Source organism: Osmerus eperlanus, chromosome 22, assembly GCF_963692335.1.
Source record: "Osmerus eperlanus chromosome 22, fOsmEpe2.1, whole genome shotgun sequence".
In the NCBI taxonomy this organism is placed as follows: domain Eukaryota; kingdom Metazoa; phylum Chordata; class Actinopteri; order Osmeriformes; family Osmeridae; genus Osmerus; species Osmerus eperlanus.
In genome coordinates this window covers 9101076-9125636 of record NC_085039.1, presented here as the reverse complement: position 1 = coordinate 9125636, position 24561 = coordinate 9101076, and the positions used below count along the sequence as shown (strand labels likewise).

The window sequence follows — 24561 nt, the reverse complement described above, 5'->3', positions numbered from 1 at the left end:
AGAGAGAGAGAGAGAAGAGAGAGAGAGAGAGAGAGAGAGAGAGAGAGAGAGAGAGAGAGAGAGAGAGAGAGAGAGAGAGTGAGCTGAAGAGGGAAAGAGAGAGGAACATAAAGATAGTGAGAGAGACAGAGAGAGAGAGAGAAGCACTCTGGGCTTCACCTCATGCAGGGTTGTTACTCGAAAATACCCAGCATGCACCCCTCTAGTCTATTAGAGACCATGGAGCCACACACACAAAAAAGACCACGTCCCTCTGCTTTGTGGACATTCCTCAAGCACAGGATATCGCTGGAGATAGAGGACAAGACAACCATAGTTGTCAACCATAGTTGCTAACTAGATCTTCTGGCAGGAGAGGAGGTCAAAGGTGTCTCCCCACCCCTAGTGCGGCATGCACATCCATATCCAACACACCTTTTAGGCACAACTGACACTTCCTGTTACCACACTGTATTAGGACATTTTAAGACACATTGCACTCAAAGGAGATAGAAAGGTAAGGAGAGAGAGGGATGGAAGGAGAGAGAGAGAGGCAGTGATAACTCCTGATAAGGACGACCCTGTAGACAGATGCAGCCACAGGGAGGTGGGGAAGACCAAAAGGCCATATCTCCCTAATAGGTCATGAGACATGACTGAACTTGTAAGAGTATGTGGGTGAGTGTGTGTGAGTGTGTGTGTGTGTGTGTGTGGGGGTGGGGGGGGTTGTTGGTGTGTGTTTGTGGGTTGGTGTGGCCGTGTCAGCGTATGTCTGTGAGTAGGCTAAAGTGATTATTGAGAAATTATTGGGCTTTTGGATGATTATCAAGCCTGTATCCCCAACACTAATGCTGAGTAAGAGGCCTCAGCTTGTGTCCAATTCAGAATGTCCTGTGATCCACCGTGCTCCCTCGCCCAGAGAGAGGGAGTGATCCGCCGTGCTCCCTCGCCCAGAGAGAGGGAGTCGGAGCAGGGAGAGCAGATGGGTTCAGGGCCATGCAGGGGTGGTCATATGCACACACACACACACACACACACACACACACGTACATGCGTGCAAAACGCATCCGAGAGCGCATGTGTCCGGAAATATACACACACACACACACAAACGCACTTTAGCACAAGCATGAACATACACACACTCACACAAACTGTGTGTACGGTGTGTATTAATAGATCTAGCCTGGGGGTGCCAGCACATCCACATAGAGGATAGAAGGGACAGACGATAATGCATAATGAGATGCCCTTAATGGATACAAAAACTAGGGGCTTTCCCCAAGGACACTACACTCTTGCACAATTAAGTTTAGATAAAAAAGAAAAGAAAAGTAAACTAGAGTTACCGAATAAACTGATTTTAAGAGTCCTTTCCACGACAGTACACATTAATTATTGTATCTAGTTCTATAGGTATTTTTAACATTAGAGAAACATGTGGAGAGAGGTTGATAATAGTCATGGAGGGTAGCAGAATAAGCAGAAAGCACCAAATACGCCAATACATATCAAGTGAGGATATCAAAACTTAAAATATTTTTTTTAAATAAAAAACTTCAACATAGCACTTGGTTATGTAAAAATAAATAAAGATAAATAAAAAGTACAATATATGAAAACCCATGGTGGGTAGTTTTATGTAACACATGTTTTTTAATAATAATAATACGGACATACCTGAATTTGCCGTCTTCTTCATGCTATAGTCAGTGATGATTAGCTAGAGACCTGGACAAAGTATTGAAGTTTGAAAAAGATCCAATCTCCTTAGATATGCTTGTTGAGATAATACTGGTTCCTGATGCGTCTCCTCAGTTGGCGAGTCCGTGCGCTTGTGCGTTGCCGCTTGATGGACCAACTCTACACTTACCAAGTGTTTTAGGTCGTGTTTCTTGATATATTGCTAGGAGCCTGATGTACACTTCGTGGGAACGCTTCAAAAGATACCACACGAGCGTGTAGAGGGAATCTCGAGCGCACGAGTGGCAGGGTCGACGTTAGCGCCTTTTACGCACGTCCCATTAGATCCTTAGCGTGCTGTATTCCTTGCATGAACCCCCCCCCCCCCCCCTTCCCAGTGCGTAGTCACACGGTGACGGTTAAAGTGGGGTTTTATTTGAGCATAAGGCGTCATTGATGAGCGCTGACATGTGAAGCATGCACGTTAGATGTGTTGCCAGTAGCCTGAATGCTCATTCTTAACGCCGAACGTGACAGCTTGAAGCTAATTGTTTTATGCATTATGAATTCCCTTTATTTCCAACAAAGAGCGAGCACTTAAATAGACATGCTCACCAACCAACATGCACTGTTCTAGACACTTATTCTGAGCACATTGATCTGTCCAGTAAGAGAATAAACATCCCATAAATGTATTGTTTGCAGTGAGACATTGCAATAGGCCACTTGTGAAGAGCTGAAGCCATCTCCGTACCAACAATGAAGCAAAGATCACATAGCTACAAAGTAACTTAATGTAACTTAAATGCCACAATGGGTAACAACAAACAAGACTTTGTTAATTGAGTAACGACCTACACATGCTACCTTCCTTTACAAACCTTCTCGCCGCCGCTGGCCCATTAGCTTAATGCAGCTGCAATAACCGTTCACCTGCACCTGGCTCATTAAGGTCATGACTGAGTCTCTGCTGCGCCCTATTGGTCATAACGGTCATTATTATGAAGACCACTACAACCGCACTTCTGTGTTGTGTGGCAGTGGCGCTTGTCTAACATATCACTGTGCTATGATACATAACATAGCACTTGATTATGTAAAAAAATAAGTACAATATATGAAAAACCATGGTGGGTAGTTATATGTAACACATTCTCTTAACAATTGTTAAGACTCTTATCTGGCCTTGAAACATGTATATATATTTTAACATATTATGGTAAATTATAATATATTATAATTGTATATAGTATAATAAATATTAGAATGCATATTTAGTAATACGCACAGTTCATTATTAGACAGACAGACAGATAAGATAGAGAGATAGGGATAGAGAGATTAGAGAGAGAGAGGGAGAGAGAGAGAGAGAGAAAGAGAGAGAGAGAGAGGGAGAGAGAGAGAGAGAGAGAGAGAGAGAGAGAGAGAAAGAGAGAGAGAGAGTGAGAAAGATATTGTTTCCTTTTTCAAATTAGCATGTGGACCATGCTCAGAATTAACAAAACATGGTCCACTAAATCAATCACCATGATGATGATACCCATTTACGTCCACATGTATAAGAATTAGTACATGCAATCATGACATTATACAAGGACTCCAGGATTTAATAATATACAGTAAGTCAAGGTACTTAGAAAAAGGTGTGACTCAAAATGTATGGCTACCATTATGTTGCTTTTCTTTTTACAGAAACCTGCATCTTGCATTTAGCGCACCGAAAAAAAATAATAATCATGAATTCTATAGAGAGTGCCTTCTTGTAGATTGCAGCTCACTAAAGGGAGCATGAACAATTTGTTTTAGAGATGTTTGTGTGGTTTGAGAAATAAATGATGCTGGTTTGTTGTAAGCCACTTCCCCTCACTGACCTAGTGGTAGAGCCTAACTGGTCTACATGTATATTTAATGCCATTAGCACCTTTATTTCAAGCTATGCAAACTAAGTGTGCATATACATATGCCCACTTCCCCCTCCCAAACACATAAATACAGATATGGAAGTGAGCAAGCAAGCGTGGATACCTAAATCTGACACTGCTATGACAGTTGAAACAGTTGTGTCTGAGATTCTTGCAAATACATTCTGCACCTACTAATTGTTTTTGCACTGTGGGTGTTTGTGTGCTGCACTGTCCTTATAGAATCGTTTAAATGTAGTTGCGATGATATTCATGCACTGTGTCTGGTCAAATACAAACAGTTCCTTGGCACTGACTACTGAAATACTGCTAATTGTGCACTTCTGGGGATGTTAATTATCTGCTTTATGCACTGTTTGTGTGCTGCTTTGGATAAAATCATTTGCTAAATTAATCAAATGGAAATGCAATCACTGTAGTAGAGTGCAACTTCCAAGTATACTGAGATACAAATAGAGTCAGAATTATTGGTGCTTATTTTGGTAATTGGGGGTGAATAAAATATTTAGACAATTTAACTTTATGATGAAAACTTTATTGACCAGAGACAGTAACAAAACACATCTGGAACTTCTGGAACAATCAACCAAGCTTACAAACAGTAGAACAAGGCACTAATAATGCATCTTAAAAGCATCTTATCAACCAAGAATATGTTAAGCCAAAACATTGAACAATCATCCATTCTATTGGATAACAGTAGATTTCACAGAAAGTTTCATAGCCACATCAGGATCTACTCTTTATGGTGCTAAAGCTTGAGGTGAAGGAGAAGGATTGTGTGGCGCAAAGTGGAAGACCCCAGTTTTACGTCGGCTCATGATGAATGTACACAATTGCACACACACACTCGCACACGCTCACGTAGGCCACTTGCCCTTAAGGACATTTTTAGTGGCCGTGTTCGAGTTTCTCACTGATATGCTGGGTGGTTTCAGGCACAGGGGGCGAGTGGGCTGGCCTCTGAAGGAGTTTGCTTCTCATGTCCATGTACACCGAATCAGGGCAAACCGTCTGGGTGGGGCATCCAATGCTGCGGACAAACCCCTTCCACTGTGGAGCAGACATGCAATAAGGAATCGTTAAAAATAACCACTTGCGCCCTTGTGAAATCAAGGCTGTAGACTCTACCGGATCCAAGGGATCTTGGGTATTTGGGTGTAACACAAGCGATGCAGCTGAGACCAGCAAGTGGTCACGTACAGGGAAAGACACACATGTATACATTCTTACCTGTCGTCCAAGACAAAGAATGAGGGTGATGGCCCACAGCAGGACAACAAGACCGCAAAGGATGGAGAAGATCTGAAAATATGTTGATTGGTGATTGTCAGCGTCGGTGATTGTCAGCGACGAGGACCTGACAGTGGGACTGGACAGATGCAGAGCAGAGGGCACATCCTCGACTTTGAGCATCAACACCCTTGGTCCTGCAGTGAGGGGGAAGTCAACAGTGAGTGTACCACAGTGAGTGTACCACAGTGAGGGTACCTCAGTGAGTGCAGAATACTCCTAGAGCGTCTTCTACATAACAGGACTGTAACCAGCAGTCCGACGATCAGTGATCCAATGATCACGAGCGGAGCTACGTATCTGGCGTGAAGGTCTCCCGAGGTCTGATCATCTCTGCCACCTGCAAAATCAGACATAATCGGTTTCATTATTATATTATTTTACAGATGTTGTTCCTATCACATCAGTAGGTTAGGTACATTCAGTTCTTATCAGTGACTGTAGGTATCATGTCACTATCAGCTTAGCCGCGGTGCTGCATACAGACAAACACAACATCATTACAGAACACTCTCTGCAGCAAAATGGACCTTTGATTTACAACCCTTCCTGTTTTGACCTTGTGAAAGTCCATCCTCGCTCAAGGCAACAGCGGAGTTGGTTAGGAGAACATGGTTATAATATCATACATGACGTCATTCTAGTTTTGTAACCTTTCCTCCAAAGGTAAAACATGAACCTGCTCTAGAAGCCTTAAGTCTATGTTGTACCTTAATAAGAGGAACAACATCACCCCAGGCAATGAGACTAAAAAGCAGAAGTGGCTGACAGGTTTTTGAAAGATCAGACAATGTAGCAAATACCAAAGCAAGTAAACAGACTCCACATCCTGGTTTGATGAACCACAGATTGCATTCATCACTATCATCAGTCATGATAAGAAAATGTATTCACATTTTTTTTTATCAGATGAGATTTTAAACTGAAACTTGGTTTGCTCAATACTTACAATGACATAAATATGCAATTACTCAACATGCAGTCGTGCAAATCTGCATGAGTCAGACTGGTCAGCTCCTTATGCCGTTTTTGGAGGTCTTTAAGCACAGTTAACGGCCATTAAAAGAGTCATAGAAGTTTCAGGTCAAGGAAAGGACATTTTGTGCTTGCTTGGAAGCAAGTCAATCTTAAAAGAGATGAGCCTACATGAACAATTGTGTTTGTTTTGGTCAATTTGATGACTCAATGCAACAATGCATGCCTGGTGAGCAGTGGCTGACTGCAGTCCTCTAAAGCCAGCTCAGCAGATAAAACAACTCACATGACTACCAAGAGGGAAACAACAAGATTCTCAATCAACATGCCTTTGGTTTAATCTGAATCTTCATACCAGAGAGCATGAAAATACACGATGAATGTTTTTAGCTAGTCCTATCTCAAAGTCAGGATGTTTCGGAAGATCTGCAGTCCGATACAATGTCATGTTGTTGCCATAACTAAGATCAAGACAAAATTTGTTGTCTCTGTATGATTGTTTTTCTACTGCAACAGTGCTACGCTGACTATTATTGGGTCGAGATTATACTGTTATCTGCATGACCTGAAAGAAAACAGCACAATAATTAAATGTGATTATGCCAATCAAACTGGCAGTAAACCTGAAATGTTGGTAGACGTTATTGACAGTAGCTGGGTAAAGGCTCAGCATAAGGGAAGTCTGCAGAAACAGTCGTACACATACAAGACACGTGACAGTACCCAGAAATAAAGATAAGAACTTACTCATACTCATTAACTGTAGACTGAGACTGGCCTTTCCTTCCTGAACACCTCTGGCGTTGAACACCAAACATGTGTAATTAGATGAAGGGTCCTTCAAAACCAAACGACTGGAGAGGTTGAACAATCCATTTTCGGTCTTACTGCTGACCAGCTCGGAGTTTGGCGTCCAGTTTGTACCAAATTCATCAAACCACTGAATAGAACCTATTTGGTCTCCCCCCGTTGCGTTACAGAACAGGGTGACATCCGTGTTGTCCTTGATGTTCTCCCCCTGGATGGAGTTTATGGTCGGGGTTTGATATTTATCTACAAAGAAACCAACAAATACAGACATAAAACATCTGCTCTATGAAGCACTCATCACCGAACATGGAGTCACTTCACTACCTGCTTATGCCATATTGGAACCTCAACAAATGATTGACCTCAATCTACAATCAAACACAGTAAACCATTTTTGGAATAATACCGCATACTGAAACCAAAAGTTAACAACTTGAAAATGATCTAAATACCCCTGAACATGCAATAACTATACGATTCCGATTTCAGCTAAACTTTACATTTCAAAGATCTCCTATGGTTAAGAATAGTGAAGGTATAAGGATTCTCACCTGTGACACTGAGGTTGGTTTTGGCTGTTTTATGGCCGACGTCTGTCCACACCATGCATTCATACTCTCCCATGTCAGACATCTTGGTGTTTGTCAACAACAGGCTCGTGTTCACATTCACCTTCCAGTCTGGATCAGCAAATTGAAAGCCATCTTTTTCCATTTCCAATTTTCCTGTAGTGACCATCAGCACTATCTCAGCCCCTTTCTTCCATGTAACATGTTTGATAGTGGTAATTTCCCCCAGATTTGCTTTGGCTATGCACTTCACCAGTGACCTCTGGCCATAAACTCCATGGTGTTCAGTAGGGCAATCCAGAGAGAGAAATTCTAGAATCGTATTTCACAACACAATTCATTAAGAGAGGTTCAACTGTATTAAGGGAACAAGATTACACCTATGAGGAGTAGTGACAAGTCGACAGTTACCTTCGACAGACTTGGAAGAAGAAATCAAGCAAGTCAACAGCAAGCAGTAGACAACTGAAGCCATGATCTCATTCCTGTGAGATTAAATTAAAATGACAAGTTTATTACAAGATAAAACAAAATCATGAAAAACTCTGCAGAACATAGAAAGCTATTGCTTTAAATGATGGTACATTAATTATGTCAATTCAACCTTTCTGACTGGTAAACATTTTAATTTGTTCTATAAATGCAATACAAATTAGAGAGGGTACAATTTATGGGGAAATTGATATACAGTGAGGGTACCTCAGTGAGTGTACCTCAGTGAGTGTACCACAGTGAGTATACCTCAGTGAGTGTACCTCAGTGAGGGTCAGTGAGGGTACCTCAGTGAGGGTACCTCAGTGAGGGTACCTCAGTGAGGGTACCTCAGTGAGGGTACCTCAGTGAGTGTACCACAGGCTTGGCCACATCAATGCCTGAACCGTTATCGCCTCACAAGCTTGCTATTTTTCCACAGTCTGAGAAATCGAAACTTGTTTTTAACAACGACCCAACGGCAGAGAGGATTAGGAAGGCGTAGCACGACTGGAAGCCCAGCGCATGCTCTGGAAGAATCGTGGACCTACTGTCAACCACAAGGATAGTGGAGCCAATGCCTTTGAAGTCTTCCACCTCTGACGTCTGTCTGTTGAATTTCTGGAAGGTGCAGAAGTAGGCCCCGGCGTCTTCCATTTTGACATCGCTGATGGTGATGGTCAGTTTGTTCAGGGTTCCATTCGCCTCCACTCGGTGGCTGTATTCCAGCCTAGGGGAAAGGTTGCTGGAGTGGTGATAGTACAACACTTCCACCGTCTTGTGCATGCCATAGTACAGGTACAGCCCCTGCGGCTCTGTCAGGGTTGTATGAGGAATGAGGAGCCGTTTCGTGTCATGCTGTGTGAATTATGTGTACTGCAGTCATTGTTCATCCTTTGGTTTCCAAGTTTGAGTTTTTAACATTGTCTGCTCTGCATGATTTTCTGTTGTTTGACTGATATACGCCAGATACATTATTGCTAGCAAAGGTTATAAACGTTTTATTAAATATTTGTTGGTATCACATATACTACTATGTTATACAAAATTATTATTATTATTATATGTACCATTGGATGAAGTAATTACACATTGTCCTAAATAGTTTTTCATGAACACATAATGCATTCCATCCTTTTGAGCAAGCCATTACCATTCAATATTACTGAAAAGGCTTGATTATCCACACAGCTTTGACCAATCCAGCAACCTGTAATAGGCTCCATAGACACATATGAAAGACAGTTGGTAGAAAGATAATACTGACCAGCGCTGACAGAGACACAGAGCAACAGAAGACACCACTGCAGTGACATGGCCATTTCTCTACAGTCTGTGTGGCTGTGGACTGACTCTGGCATTTAAAGGAAAGACAGACATGGTCACTGTAGCTGGGTGTGGCCATATGTATGTATGAATATACTTTATTAATGCAGATTCATCAAGTGTCAATTTAACGGAGCACCTACTTGATTTTGCTTTATTGTAAATCAAGGAAAATTATAATGTAATTGTTCAATTGCAATAATCAGATTTTATTTTTTTACCAAATGGTTTTAAACTAATATTTACAAAAAGAAATGCAAAGTAAATATGAAATCAGACAACGTGATCAAGGTAGGCTATGCATTTTAAATGGGAGATTTGGTTTCAATGAAAAGTTCAAGTTCAAATTAAAAACAGAAAGATAATAGTTTGGTTCAAGATAACTGAGTTGAGTCTAGTACTGAAATTCCTATCATAATGCTTTATATTATTGTGGTAAAGGTTTAGTCTTTGAGAAATAAAGTCTAACAACGTTGCTCACTCTGTCAGACTGTGTAAGGAGATCCTGTCAAGTTGTGTTAAGATAAAGATAAGAAAGCAATATAATGTAGAGTGGAAGAGAAGATGAACCAGAAAGCAGGTCAAGTAACAATACTGTCAATTCTCATTCTGTATCTCTGACTAATTCACTTGACATGTGATGAGTGCCTTATGCGAGTTTATAATATTTACATACATTTGTATGTATACCCTTTGCTAACGGTTCAACAGTAGAAAGGTGAACCTCATCAAGAACAGAATGAAGTCTTGAAGGATCAGGAGGTATTACAATGTCTGGTGAAATAAGTTTAGAACCTTTTAGTAAAATTACAACATGTAGAAATAATCAAATTATTTCTGAATGACTATTCAAGGGATATATTTATATATTTTTTATTAAGTAATTCTTTGCAGTCACGCTTTGTAAAACAATTACGTTTACAATGTCTAAAAACATGAATTTATAAGCAATGAAATGCCATCAGATTATTGTTTGCAAATATTAAAACAAAAATTTGGGTTACTCCAAGTTTTGACTCCTGTTGATTAAGAACCATGGGGAGGTCGCCACCTACTGGACAGTTTTGCTGCTGTTTTTGGTATTTAGCCTCGGTATGAAGTATGAAAAGACTTCTACTTCACTGGCATAAGTCTTCACTTATTATGTCATGGTGTTAGGGTTTTAGCTGGAGGGGTAAAGCTTTCTTAATACACTAGCTGATTAGCTGCAATTGCATTGTTATGTCCACTACACCTGATTTAGGCCTACTGACAATGTAGTAAAGACACAATTATTTCACATATAATTATCAATGAAAAGTACAAAGGGAAGACAAGGGCAAATGAAATACAGTGTAAAAAGTGGAAATACAGTGCATCCAAAATCATAGTATAAACAATCACACATGTACGGTACAAAACACAGACACAACAGATCGATAACAGTGTACATTTACATATATTCTCAGCCGCAGTTTCCTCTTAAACTGACAGAAGTGAAAGAGCATCATGTTCAGCCAGTATAACATTCCTATACATAATGTTTGCAGCTACAAAGATCACAGTGGTACAGAAGTTATGATTACAACGACTGACTTTACAGTGCAACATGAAAGTAGATACTTTTGTGAGACACTTTTGAGAGAGACAGAGAGACAGAGACAGAGACAGAGACAGAGACAGAGACAGAGACAGAGAGAGAGAGAGAGAGAGAGAGTGAGAAAGATATTGTTTCCTTTTTCAAATTAGCATGTGGACCATGCTCAGAATTAACAAAACATGGTCCACTAAATCAATCACCATGATGATGATACCCATTTACAGCCACATGTATAAGAATTAGTACATGCAATCATGACATTATACAAGGACTCCAGGATTTAATAATATACAGTAAGTCAAGGTACTTAGAAAAAGGTGTGACTCAAAATGTATGGCTACCATTATGTTGCTTTTCTTTTTACAGAAACCTGCATCTTGCATTTAGCGCACCGAAAAAAAATAATAATCATGAATTCTATAGAGAGTGCCTTCTTGTAGATTGCAGCTCACTAAAGGGAGCATGAACAATTTGTTTTAGAGATGTTTGTGTGGTTTGAGAAATAAATGATGCTGGTTTGTTGTAAGCCACTTCCCCTCACTGACCTAGTGGTAGAGCCTAACTGGTCTACATGTATATTTAATGCCATTAGCACCTTTATTTCAAGCTATGCAAACTAAGTGTGCATATACATATGCCCACTTCCCCCTCCCAAACACATAAAGAGAGAGATGTAAGAGTACAGAGAGAGTACATGGTAAACATGACAAATTGTCAGTACCTGGAGCCTAAGGGTCAACATATTCTTCTGTTGTCACTGGATGGTGTCCGTCACCTACAATGACACAAAAATCAATTGACAATACTTCTAAGTTTGTCATATGTCACAGGATGTCACCACCTATAAAGCATTGAACTGTGTTAGAGCAGACACTGAGGAGATCAGTTGTTTGAGAAGAGGTCCCTGAGCCATTTATGCTTAAGCCCACAGTACAGTCAGATACATAGGGATTTGAGACCAGGCTTGAGGTTGAGGAGAGAACCGATGGGGAAGGTTAGTGGCCTTGGTTACACTCTCACCATTTCAAATGATATAACTGAAAACAGGGGATAAAGGCTCATCCTTTATCCCCTGTTTTCAGTTATATCATTTATCATACCATTTTTAACCAAGTTTTCCTGTGTGGGATTTTGAAGTGGTTTTAATTTTTCAAATGCAAATGTGTGTTGTCATTCGTGAAATGCCCTGTGGAACAAGAGCCAAATAAAAACCAAAGAAGTAGAAGTGTAATAGTAAGAAAAGTCATAAATCTTAACACTATTAGAATATTCAAAGGGCATACTCATTAAAGGTGCTGCGGAGGGCCGTCGAGCCTCTGTCAGAAAAAAATAACAGACCTTTTATAATCTATTTTCTTAACTGAGACAAAAGAAATCTAAGTTTATATGTCTGTAATAACATACCTTTTATAATCTATTTTCTTAACTGAGACAAAAGAAATCTAAGTTTATATGTCTGTTTATGCGCAATCACATGACAGATCCGTGCGAGCTAATGTTGTTATAAAACTAGTTGTGCTGGCAAATTCCCCACTGCTCAGCCAAATGGCTGACTACCAAAAATGAGGTGGCTGACTGCCAAAACGTAGCGTTGTTCAACCAGTTTAACAACCTCCTGCTGTGCTGAACTTTGATCATAAGCTCTCAAGTAAATCATAGCTAGTCAAGCTTAATTGTGGTTTGAGTTACTTAAAAGAAGTAACCAACATTAATTCACTGTCTCCTAGCTGGGTCTGCAGGGTTAAGCAGGACTACTGACTGTACTTACTCCTAGAGCGTCTTCTACATATCAGGACTGTAACCAGCAGTCCGACGATCAGTGATCCAATGATCACGAGCGGAGCTACGTATCTGGCGTGAAGGTCTCCCGAGGTCTGATCATCTCTGCCACCTGCAAAATCAGACATAATCGGTTTCATTATTATATTATTTTATAGATGTTGTTCCTATCACATCAGTAGGTTAAGTACATTCAGTTCTTATCAGTGACTGTAGGTATCATGTCACTATCAGCTTAGCCGCGGTGCCGCATACAGACAAACACAACATCATTACAGAACACTCTCTGCAGCAAAATGGACCTTTGATTTTTGGACCTGTTTTGACCTTGTGAAAGTCCATCCTCGCTCAAGGCAACAGCGGAGTTGGTTAGGAGAACATGGTTATAATATCATACATGACGTCATTCTAGTTTTGTAACCTTTCCTCCAAAGGTAAAACATGAACCTGCTCTAGAAGCCTTAAGTCTATGTTGTACCTTAATAAGAGGAACAACATCACCCCAGGCAATGAGACTAAAAAGCAGAAGTGGCTGACAGGTTTTTGAAAGATCAGACAATGTAGCAAATACCAAAGCAAGTAAACAGACTCCACATCCTGGTTTGATGAACCACAGATTGCATTCATCACTATCATCAGTCATGATAAGAAAATGTATTCACATTTTTTGTATCAGATGAGATTTTAAACTGAAACTTGGTTTGCTCAATACTTACAATGACATAAATATGCAATTACTCAACATGCAGTCGTGCAAATCTGCATGAGTCAGACTGGTCAGCTCCTTATGCCGTTTTTGGAGGTCTTTAAGCACAGTTAACGGCCATTAAAAGAGTCATAGAAGTTTCAGGTCAAGGAAAGGACATTTTGTGCTCGCTTGGAAGCAAGTCAATCTTAAAAGAGATGAGCCTACATGAACAATTGTGTTTGTTTTGGTCAATTTGATGACTCAATGCAACAATGCATGCCTGGTGAGCAGTGGCTGACTGCAGTCCTCTAAAGCCAGCTCAGCAGATAAAACAACTCACATGACTACCAAGAGGGAAACAACAAGATTCTCAATCAACATGCCTTTGGTTTAATCTGAATCTTCATACCAGAGAGCATGAAAATACACGATGAATGTTTTTAGCTAGTCCTATCTCAAAGTCAGGATGTTTCGGAAGATCTGCAGTCCGATACAATGTCATGTTGTTGCCATAACTAAGATCAAGACAAAATTTGTTGTCTCTGTATGATTGTTTTTCTACTGCAACAGTGCTACGCTGACTATTATTGGGTCGAGATTATACTGTTATCTGCATGACCTGAAAGAAAACAGCACAATAATTAAATGTGATTATGCCAATCAAACTGGCAGTAAACCTGAAATGTTGGTAGACGTTATTGACAGTAGCTGGGTAAAGGCTCAGCATAAGGGAAGTCTGCAGAAACAGTCGTACACATACAAGACACGTGACAGTACCCAGAAATAAAGATAAGAACTTACTCATACTCATTAACTGTAGACTGAGACTGGCCTTTCCTTCCTGAACACCTCTGGCGTTGAACACCAAACATGTGTAATTAGATGAAGGGTCCTTCAAAACCAAACGACTGGAGAGGTTGAACAATCCATTTTCGGTCTTACTGCCGACCAGCTCGGAGTTTGGCGTCCAGTTTGTACCAAATTCATCAAACCACTGAATAGAACCTATTTGGTCTCCCCCCGTTGCGTTACAGAACAGGGTGACATCCGTGTTGTCCTTGATGTTCTCCCCCTGGATGGAGTTCATGGTCGGGGTTTGATATTTAGCTACAAAGAAACCAACAAATACAGACATAAAACATCTGCTCTATGAAGCACTCATCACCGAACATGGAGTCACTTCACTACCTGCTTATGCCATATTGGAACCTCAACAAATGATTGACCTCAATCTACAATCAAACACAGTAAACCATTTTTGGAATAATACCGCATACTGAAACCAAAAGTTAACAACTTGAAAATGATCTAAATACCCCTGAACATGCAATAACTATACGATTCCGATTTCAGCTAAACTTTACATTTCAAAGATCTCCTATGGTTAAGAATAGTGAAGGTATAAGGATTCTCACCTGTGACACTGAGGTGGGTTTTGGCTGTTTTATGGCCGACGTCTGTCCACACCATGCATTCATACTCTCCCATGTCAGACATCTTGGTGTTTGTCAACAACAGGCTTGTGTTCATATTCACCTTCCAGTCTGGATCAGCAAATTGAAAGCCATCTTTTTCCATTTCCAATTTTCCTGCAGTGACCATCAGCACTCTCTCAGCCCCTTTCTTCCATGTAACATGTTTGATAGTGGTAATTTCCCCCATATTTGCTTTGGCTATGCACTTCACCAGTGACCTCTGGCCATAAACTCCATGGTGTTCAGTAGGGCAATCCAGAGAGAGAAATTCTAGAATCGTATTTCACAACACAATTAATTAAGAGAGGTTCAACTGTATTAAGGGAACAAGATTACACCTATGAGGAGTAGTGACAAGTCGACAGTTACCTTCGACAGACTTGGAAGAAGAAATCAAGCAAGTCAACAGCAAGCAGTAGACAACTGAAGCCATGATCTCATTCCTGTGAGATTAAATTAAAATGACAAGTTTATTACAAGATAAAACAAAATCATGAAAAACTCTGCAGAACACAGAAAGCTATTGCTTTAAATGATGGTACATTAATTATGTCAATTCAACCTTTCTGACTGGTAAACATTTTAATTTGTTCTATAAATGCAATACAAATTAGAGAGGGTACAATTTCTGGGGAAATTGATATATATGTGATAGGATGGTCAGGCGGAGGCCGGAAAGAGATGCACAACACTGACGAGAGTTGACTTTGTTTATTAGCACGAGCTCGGATCATGTGAATTCCCCACGACAGAGTGGTCACCATGAGTGAAGAACATGTCTCACAGATGTCCTTGATATACTGGCTGGACAGTTCAAATATAGTGACCACAAAGTGACCCTTTTTCATGTTGGTGATGAAGTTTTGCAATGAAAAGCAATGCGATGACATTAAAACATAGGCTACTAGCTACTATACATGCGAAAGTCTGCAAAGTCAGAGAATTTAATGAAAAACATTTATAAAGTCTGCAAAATCATGCAAATGAGGGGTTTGGACATAGTGATAGACTACAAAGGAAAGCATGCAGAAAATGTTTGCATTTCGCCTTTGTGCAATTTAAATTGTCAAGTAGAAGGGTAGACTCAAACGGTGTCCCCAAACAGAATATCTGCCTTCGTGTTGATTCGTTTTATTAGTGACCAGAGTTGCGCACATCGGAGCTTGGGCAAATTGGTCACACATTGCTGAAATAACCTGTCAGACAGTGCTGCCGCAATACACGACCAGCACAAGCAATACACGAGCTCGCGCAAGAAGGTGGAACGTAAGGGAGATACCTATTCCAAAACTTGTAAGGGCTTAATAGTTTGTGAAAGACCCAGAGAAACAACTATCCGACGAGGCAAAATCCCGGACAATTTAAAACAATACATTATTAGTTATATAAATGACAAAGGCCTACGATTGACACCTTCACCGGGAAGTAGGCTAATATCAGCAAGTCAGAAGTGGAAAGTTCACTGACAAAGGTGGGTTCAAGGAAAACAAACGGTGAAATTGAATAAAAATAACTTACAAGCAGTAGACTTCAGCTCTTCGGGTGGATTGCTGTAACCACACTGATCGGCGTCCTTGCTAAGGAACTTATACGTCTTCACAATTTCAGTTTCGTTATGAGCAACTCCAAGCACATTCCCTTGTTTCGACACGCCAGAAATGCTTTTTAGCTCGCGGCTCTTGCCTACACACAACAGCATAGGTCATATTAATCGTTAAAGTTTCAATATAAATGCTCCCTCTTGTTCATTGAGTAGCCGAATGCGCTATCAAGAAATCCCTTTCTGTTTTCGACCGTGATCATGTACCAATTAAGACTTGAACAGCCTACTAAAATGACCTACCACGTACGTACGTGACACGTACGCACCATTGTGGATGATCAAGTGACTTTAATGCCATTTCATTAGTGCCAAATCTTTTTAAATCCCCGTAACAGTGATTTGCAGAATGCACGAATCCAACTGTAAAAACAGTGCGTCGTGACCTACCCTGCCTATTTAATACGATGTTCATCTTATGCGTATCCCGCTCCCAATTCAATTCACATGCACTCTGCTGTTATTTTCCCTTTCTCGCTTTTGAACTTCACTGCACACCTGTGAAACACCAACAGCAAGGAAGAACTCCTGTTTTCTTCGTGTGCAAAACCAAACACGTTAATTGATGTTCATTAGAAATGTAGTTGACAGGTAATTGTCTAACTGACAGAACGATTGTTTTTTCATTTTGCCAGATATGACTGTCATACAAACAGGCATTCTAGTTTTTTTTTTTTGTTTTTTTTTTACTTTTACACACACCCAGCACTCAAATACAACACGAATATGTAGGGACTGCTACATACAATACAAAATTAAATAAAATGCAATTTCATGACAATAGGCCACTTGTTGACAGTGTGATTTGTTTTAACAGCTTAGCTCCTCCTGTGGACAAAATACTGTTTCTCAGATATGTATGGACATCATGCAACACCACATCATGTACCCACCAATGAACACAATGCAACAATTTAGTCCAGCATAACCATAAATCAAACCAAAACGAGTCCTTCCACAAACGCCTTTTTCCATCCCACCAGACGTGCATGCAGATTGGCAGACAATGAACACTGTGCGAAAGCGACAGCTTACATCATATCCATCTTTTATTTAGCATGGTTAGACACCGATCGTTCCGAGAGCTTGTGCCGTTACACCGGACCGGAAAGGGGTGGGTGAAGTGAGACAAACGTAAACCTCATGCCTTCTCCAGCAGGCCCGACACACCGCAGGGTCTGGCTTGAATCGGATACATAAAGTGCTTCTGTCAAAAAACTCTTTAGAAAAATTAAAAAAGGGACTAGAAAAAGAATGGAGTTGACAAAGGGAAGGAATGTGGACAATCTGACAGAATCCCAGGACCCGGAGATGGAAGTCGAGGAGATCTTCACTTGAGGGGCAGGGGTGGGAGAGAAACCGTATGGCAGAGGAGTTCAGGGGGGTGGATGGGTGGGTGGGGGTGGCTGGCGGCGGAGGGTTCAGCCCAGGATGAGGCTAGACTTGCCCCCGGGGGGGTTCCTGCGACCCGAGGGGAGCCCTGCTGCTGTGGGCTGTGCTGCCCCGGGCTGTGCCCCTGAGGACGGGGGCGCTTCGTCCCTCTGCTCTGGAGCCGGCTCCGCCTCCACGCAGACGTCTATCGGAGGGGAGCGAGGGAAGACAGGTAAACACACACACCCTAAACACACACACCTGAGCGAGAATAAACGCTACACTCAATTGACAGTGTTTATTCTGACCTATTGTAACACACACACGCATACATCTACGGAAACCCTTGAGTGACAAAAGCAACACAAATTCGCTTTAAAACGAAACATCAAACAAAAACACCACATCACAAGCATTAGTTTACCCTTACCAGCACTGCCAACGTCATTGTCATCGTCCTAAAGAGAAGGGAATGGAGAAGACGGCAGTCGTCACAACCTGGCAACCAATCACAATTCCTTGGCCTACACACTCCCACCTATCAGAAGGGCTGATGCTTAGAGGTCATCTCACCCCGGCAGGTGCCTCTCCAGAGCTGCTGTTGGAGGGTTGGCCTCCACCTCTCCTCAGAGGGGCCGAGGGTTCCCCGCAGAGCACTCCGGTAGGCTTCCCACCTGAGAGCAGATGGAACAGACTTTTAGGGTTGGGATTCCCATTTGCTCAGGAGCAGTGTTCCACCACTGTGAAATCATCATTCGAGTTGAAAATACGCAATTGGTGTACACACAACAAAGTTGTAAGCTGTGGAGCAGCATATAAAAGCAGAAGGAGTGCATCAAGGGGGCCATCGAGGGTCAGAAAGTGTTAGTTTTGAAATGTGTTGTGACATAAAACAAAAAGGTTAAGGCTGTTCAATTATGCCACAGATGCAAAAATCCCCTCAAGGCATGAACACACCAATTTGTGACATGTCATCTAGGACAGATGTATAAAAGGCATTACATACAAGGTGGGGTTGAAAGGGACCTCTCCTTTCTTACGACAAGCCTGTTAACGACTAAAATCGTTATAAGCATCCAAAAGCAGTGGATACAAAAAAATCTCAGAATTACAGTGGTGTTCCCCATAACAAGTCCATGATGAAATGCTCTAGAGATGGATCCAATCCAGTGAATGAGCACAACCAAAAGTGAAAGCAAGATTAGGGGATTTCAGCTAAACAAATGCATTTCTGCAGCCAAAGCTCACTCCCCCAATATAAATAACATGACGGGCTTGTAAAAACCCCCTCAAATCCCATACGAATCATACTCCCTTCAGCCAGGATGTGAGATACGTCAACGGAAATGAATGTCCATTGATGAGAGGTTATGAGAAGAGGCCAGGACAAGTTATTGTTTTCCAATGAACTTTCATTTTTAGTAGGCTACAATGCCATTGTTCATTAGGGCTTTGTAAGTATTCAGCAAAACAAGTGTATTAATGTAACACTACTCACTCAGAGGGCATCGTGGAGCATTCTCTAAAGTACAAAGGGGCCTCGTAGGAAATGTCCCCTAACATCCTTGGCCTTTGGTGTGCAAACGGACAATGCCAGTGTGGAGGGGGCACTAGGATGTTCATTGAGATCTGACCTGGACTCGTGAGTGGCAAGAACGGGATTCTTCCTCAGGGTCAGGTGGTTCGATGCAGCATTTTGAACAGGGGAAAGTGGTGAGTTACTGAGATCGATTACTTTGAGCGAAGTTATGGTGAGGTTAAAGTTATTGTTGAATTTGATTGGGTTTTGTTTGAATGGTACAATTTTTGTCCGATAAATAGATGTGCAATTCTATCTGTGATATTGTTACATTCCTACTGTAAATCCTCTGTGTTTAGTCTTTGAGTAGTTCAAAGATGCAGTTGTGGTCTGTGTTTACTCTTTGTGTAGTTCAAAGATGCAGTTGTGGTCTGTGTTTAGTCTTTGTGTAGTTCAAATGCAGATGCAGATGGCCAGTTTATTTGTTGCTGCGCCTGTTGTCATATGCATAGTGCATATGGTTGTCCATCCATGGGTGTGTGGATGAGTGTATGGGTAATGTGGAATGTTCTCGAAACTCACAGTGGATCCTGATCTGTAAATGGATTGGTTGAAATTGTCATATCTAGTTACCGATTTTTTTTCTTTCTCACAAATACATGTTATTGCGATATTTTGGAATTGTATGAGCTATCTATTGAAGTCATGTAATTACCTAGTATACTAATACATGTTAAAGGGTTCGAGGCCCGTTGCGTTGAAGTCGTACAAAGGATATTGAGTCCCATTAGGGGTTACGAGTTCTGCATGAGTTTATTGCTACTGAGATGTGTGTGTTATGATTAATTCTAAGTCTGGTGGTAGACAAATGCATGGCAAACATTTGTTAATAAATCCTAACCAAATGGGCGAGTTGCAGATTGCCGACCAGGATTTGGATGTATGTGTAAACGGCTAATTTGATGTGGAGTTTTCTATGTAGAATTTGAATCCTGACTTCTCTTTTATGTGAGGAAAGAGAAGTTAAAGAAAATGTGAGGAAATTGTATAAGTTTGTCTTTTGTGTTAAATGTTTGTTTGAAACAACGAGGAGTATAAGATAAGAAAAGAACTAATCCATAAAAATACACATAATTTTTTCTTCCGAATGTGCTAGTCCGCCGTCTGTTGAATAATGTCTGCAAAAATTGCCAGAAAGACAGCGCTTGGATCGGAAAGATCAAGGCTGTGGTTTCGTGAGTGTCCTGAAAGACAGGAAGAACGGCAACGGCATTTGTCACAGTTTACAGACAGAATCAGCAGCGACGGTGGCGGGTATGTGCGAGCGAAGGAATTGCAGTTTCAAAATTGATACTACGGAAGGGTAATTGCCTAACACATGCGCACACGCAACAAGAGACGACTACTACACTGACATTTTGTATCCTCATTAGGAATTGTATTGAAGCTAGATTTTTTTGTTTTTAAAGAACTGTTTACTACTGTTGGTTGACATTAATTGTACAAAAAGAAAGTGTGGGAATGTGAAAGAAATTTTGGGCCTATGTACAATGAATGTGTTTTAGGAGAAGTTTACAGTTGGTTAAGAAGCTTGATACAATGAATGTTGATTCAACTCCATTTGGTAGAGATGCCATTTGCAGTTTTATGACACCTAACTAGGAGACGTGAAGTCTAAGAGACGGGAAGTCTGGGTGACCTGAGAGAGTTCTTGTCACCTGGGGGGAAGAGACAGTTGGTCTGAAGACAATGTGGATTCAACTGTATTGTTCTAAGGATTTAACCAATGACAGAAGAGATTTGGTATAGCTGCATGTCTGTAGGATGGACCAATGACTTTTGAGAACTGTCGTATCTATAAAATGGTCTGTTGAAGAATGTTCTGGGGGTTCAGGGCCATCAGCTGGGTAGTGCTGGTGGGCTGGATTCTCCCGGTTCCATTCTAGAATGCTAGATAGAGCTGTATAGAATTGTCTTTGTGTTATTGTCTTATGTTTGTGTGTCGATGATGTTATGTTGATAATGTTATTATGTTCAAATCTACGTCAAATAAACATTAACTCTGTACTTCACCCGACTTCAGCTTAAACGATTGATTCTCTCAAAAACTTCCACGACACAGTGTCAACATGTACTCTCGCATTAGAATACCTCCAGTGTTACCTCTGTTGATTTACTTTACGGTATCAGAAATAGGGCTGTACAAAAGGCCGTCTATCAGCAGTGATTGTTGGAGTGCATGTCGTAGAATAGCTCGGACACGCGCTTCACACCGCGAGCGGGCACGCGCGCCACTGTGCGTCCTTGAGAACTGTAAGTCGTTTAACTTACGTTTTCAGTTCATTTAAGCCCGTTATTGTATTAGTCTATAGTTCTTGCAAATTTAAATTAACTGGTGATTTTCGTTGTTTGTATTCTTCACCTGCTAGCTAAATTACACAAGGCTGTTGATTTGATAGTGATTGCTGAATGCCCTTGCTCACGTTTAGTATTTTAGGTGCATTATTATTCTGACGTAGTTACAATGCATTCAGATAATGTAATTAATAGTGGCTTTATTGTTATGTACCCGTGCTTTAGAGTGGCCTACCTTAATTGACAGGCTAGGCCAGTGGTTCCCAACCCTGGTCCTCAGGGCACACCTGATTCAAATGAATGGGTCGTTATCCAGCTCTGCAGAAGCCTGCTTATGACCACTCATTTGAATCATGCGTGTTGGAGCAGGGAAACATCTAAAACATGCAAGACAGGGTTGCCCTGAGGACGAGGGTTGGGAACCACTGGGCTAGGCTACTGTTAATAATTATTATAAATTGGCAGCATTTATGCTGCCAAAATGAACATACTTTATGAGTGGAAGGGGTGTCTTTAGGTAGCCTAATCTTATTGCTTTAGAGGAACTATGTGCAATATTACATTAGCTATTAGACCATTTCATTTTCGTTTCGGTGTGGGGGGGGGGGGGGGGGGGGGTTGTTTTTTGGACAGACCTGCCCCCACTGCAAAAAAAAAAATCATAAAAGGAAACACTGACCTCATAAAGAGCCCCACACACTGGATGAGTATCGTCCTTTCAATAATAATGACTAAAGGCGTCTGTGTAGGAGGACTGGTTCCATAAGGATGTGGCATTCATGGAATTATTATTGAGTGATTTGAATGAGATGAATTGGAAAGTTTGGGAATATTTTACAGCCCTAACCAGCTCTCGTGGGTCTCAGTAAGAGAACTGTCAATGCTGCAAAGCCAATAATGGAATATTTAATGAGTATGGATCCGAGATTTAATTGGCCATTTGGAAACCTGAGTGACTATGCAGAATTCTGATTGACTCAGCAAGGTGATTGCATTTACCAATTCCGAGGCAGAATTGGAGGCGATATACAAATACACTGACAACTGGAAGACATAGTTAACCAAATGCTACACAGCAACAGGAGTGCTAGTAGCCTCGAGGCTGCTGAGGTCATGCTGGAGTGAGTTACCAGGTGGGTTGTTCCTTCGGTGAGCATGGGGGTCTTCTGGTTCATCAAAGATGCTGGAGGCCATCTTGTCTTTTCGAGCAGGGGGCTTCTCCTCTGCGCCAAAAGAGATGTTAGAGGCTCCACCTGGAGGACGCAAGACTCTGAACAAAGTGAGAAAAAATAAACATTCATAATTAATCTCCACATTTCATCTACCTGCTGAGGCAAGTTAGTCACAGTTATTCCATAAAACTGGCTCAATAAACAGTTGTCAGACAATCTTGTCAGATGAAGTTTCTTTGGTCTGTAACGTTGTGTACTATATGCCCCTTTTAAAACAGGATGTTACAGGGTTATACCAAATAACAAATATTACTCAACTCATAATTTCAACTCTGGCTCCACTCATTCTGCATGCAATGATGGGCACGTTCTTACATTATGAGGAGGCCAATACAACAAAGAATTGCCGTCACCAACAGTTAACTATTGGTTACTTTAAAACAAACATCTTGGTGATCACAGAGATAAGCGAATATTTGGTCTGTTAACTGATTGCATGTCAGATTTATTGCATGACTCATTATTTATTGCATCCTCTTGGGATAGATCAAATTGGCCATAGATGGAAGGTTTGGAAGTGTTTTCATGCTGCCTTGTAAAAGTACTTGTAGTCTTTTTAAAACGCAAAAATAATGTATTTTATTTTGATACATGATGTGGCTGGTGTATTTTGTAGTTCATTTGGATGCACTTGAAATGAAGGTATTTGGTTACTTATTTTAACATTCATTTTGGTGCATCTTTGCCCATCCCTGGTAGCTACAAAGGCTATTTCTGTGGTCAGCGGGTCATAAAATAGGGATGTCATTGTAGCTCTCTGTCATAGGGCTGCCGTTTAGGAATCGCACCCTCAATCAGTCTACTGTTATAAGAACGATATATAGTCAATCAACCGGCTTTTGCCAATCAGAGCACAATTGATTGGAACATTTGAATAGGTAATTTAGATATTCAAGCACGTCTATTGGCACAGTAGATGCCAAGGCAGCTCGCAGTTGGCCATATGGAGATGGCTAGCACAAGCAAGCTTCACATCCGTAGGGGCCCCACCCAACCATTAAATTAGCTGATGATGCTGCATGGCAAACCTCTGAAGTTTTATTTAAAAAAAAGAATAGCTGGCAAGCGGGTTGTAACTAATGCCGTGTATAATGCTTGTAACATAGCACTCGAAAGAGACGTCAGTGTTGGCAAGCACAGAACACTATTAAATAATGTCTGGGTGCAGACATACATGTCTAGCTAGCTAGCCAGCAGAGCAGCCAGGCTGTCAGCGACGTTCCACAAAGGGAGGCAGGGAGGGGGCAATCAATGGTAGCGTGCTAGCTAGGTAAGTTAGCATCCTGCGATTCCTGGCAACAGAAAACTAGCACGCTGTCGACAAAGTGTTTTAGCACAAGGGGGAACAACGTATTGTCTTGATTGTTATTAATGCAAACCCTTTATGTAGATTTCCTCAATGTTACACAAAGCTAACGTTGGACAACTAGCTAGCTAGCATGGCAAACAAGATTCAAAATCACATGCACACATGGAAAATTGCAGACACCGTTATACCTGGAACTGCTTTTAGAGCCAGGATCCATCCCTTGAAACGTGGTTGTCGTCGTCATTTTACTAAAAAATCTCGTTAGAGGTGTTTGACTAAAATTTGATAAATGTTTAGTTCTGTACCAATAGCTCACCACCTCATCTCGTTCACCCCTGCAGCCGGTGGAAGCAAAATTAATCAATCGACAGATGAACGTGGAGGGCGTTTCTGCCATCTAAGTCCCACCCCTCTTTGGTAGATCTGATATCCTGTGATCCTTCGGCTTCGAGAAAAACAGTGCGTTTGAGGGGATAAGCAGCATCTTGAACCAACATCATTTGAGAAACGACTAGAAAATCTAGTTGAGCATGCACAAAATGTTGTAAACTAATTGTAAAATGTAGCTAATGAGTTAGAAAGCATCAATTTATGAGCCGCATCAGTGAACATCTTACATAAAAACA

General features: G+C 41.1%; 2 protein-coding genes across 7 annotated transcripts in view; both read right to left on the bottom strand.

Annotated features, from left to right (window-relative positions):
• The window catches only part of septin9b (septin 9b), a 46322-nt gene extending 44378 nt beyond the window's left edge, over window positions 1-1944 (bottom strand). The window contains exon 1 of the mRNA XM_062448363.1: window positions 1660-1944. Within this exon, the coding sequence (XP_062304347.1) occupies window positions 1660-1681 (22 nt within the window). The 5' untranslated portion in view covers window positions 1682-1944. The remainder of the gene's footprint in view (window positions 1-1659) is intronic.
• Window positions 1945-3040: 1096 nt separating this feature from the next.
• Window positions 3041-24507, bottom strand: LOC134008858 (jupiter microtubule associated homolog 1-like). Of its 6 annotated transcripts, XM_062448427.1 has the most exons (13): window positions 16068-16387; window positions 14919-14992; window positions 14490-14819; window positions 13876-14181; window positions 12376-12498; window positions 11891-11923; window positions 8970-11382; window positions 8254-8432; window positions 7643-7716; window positions 7214-7543; window positions 6600-6905; window positions 4818-5217; window positions 3041-4637 (listed from the first exon to the last, which is right to left on the bottom strand). In XM_062448427.1, exons 9-12 carry the CDS (start codon window positions 7704-7706, stop codon window positions 5000-5002), a joined length of 918 nt encoding a protein of 305 aa, XP_062304411.1. In that variant the 5' UTR covers window positions 7707-7716; window positions 8254-8432; window positions 8970-11382; window positions 11891-11923; window positions 12376-12498; window positions 13876-14181; window positions 14490-14819; window positions 14919-14992; window positions 16068-16387; the 3' UTR covers window positions 3041-4637; window positions 4818-4999. The 6 variants fall into 6 exon arrangements, with proteins under 6 accessions (XP_062304411.1, XP_062304410.1, XP_062304412.1 ...); XM_062448426.1 differs by having other exon boundaries at window positions 8254-11382; XM_062448428.1 differs by lacking the exon at window positions 11891-11923 and having other exon boundaries at window positions 8254-11382.
• Between the last annotated feature and the right edge of the window lie 54 nt (window positions 24508-24561).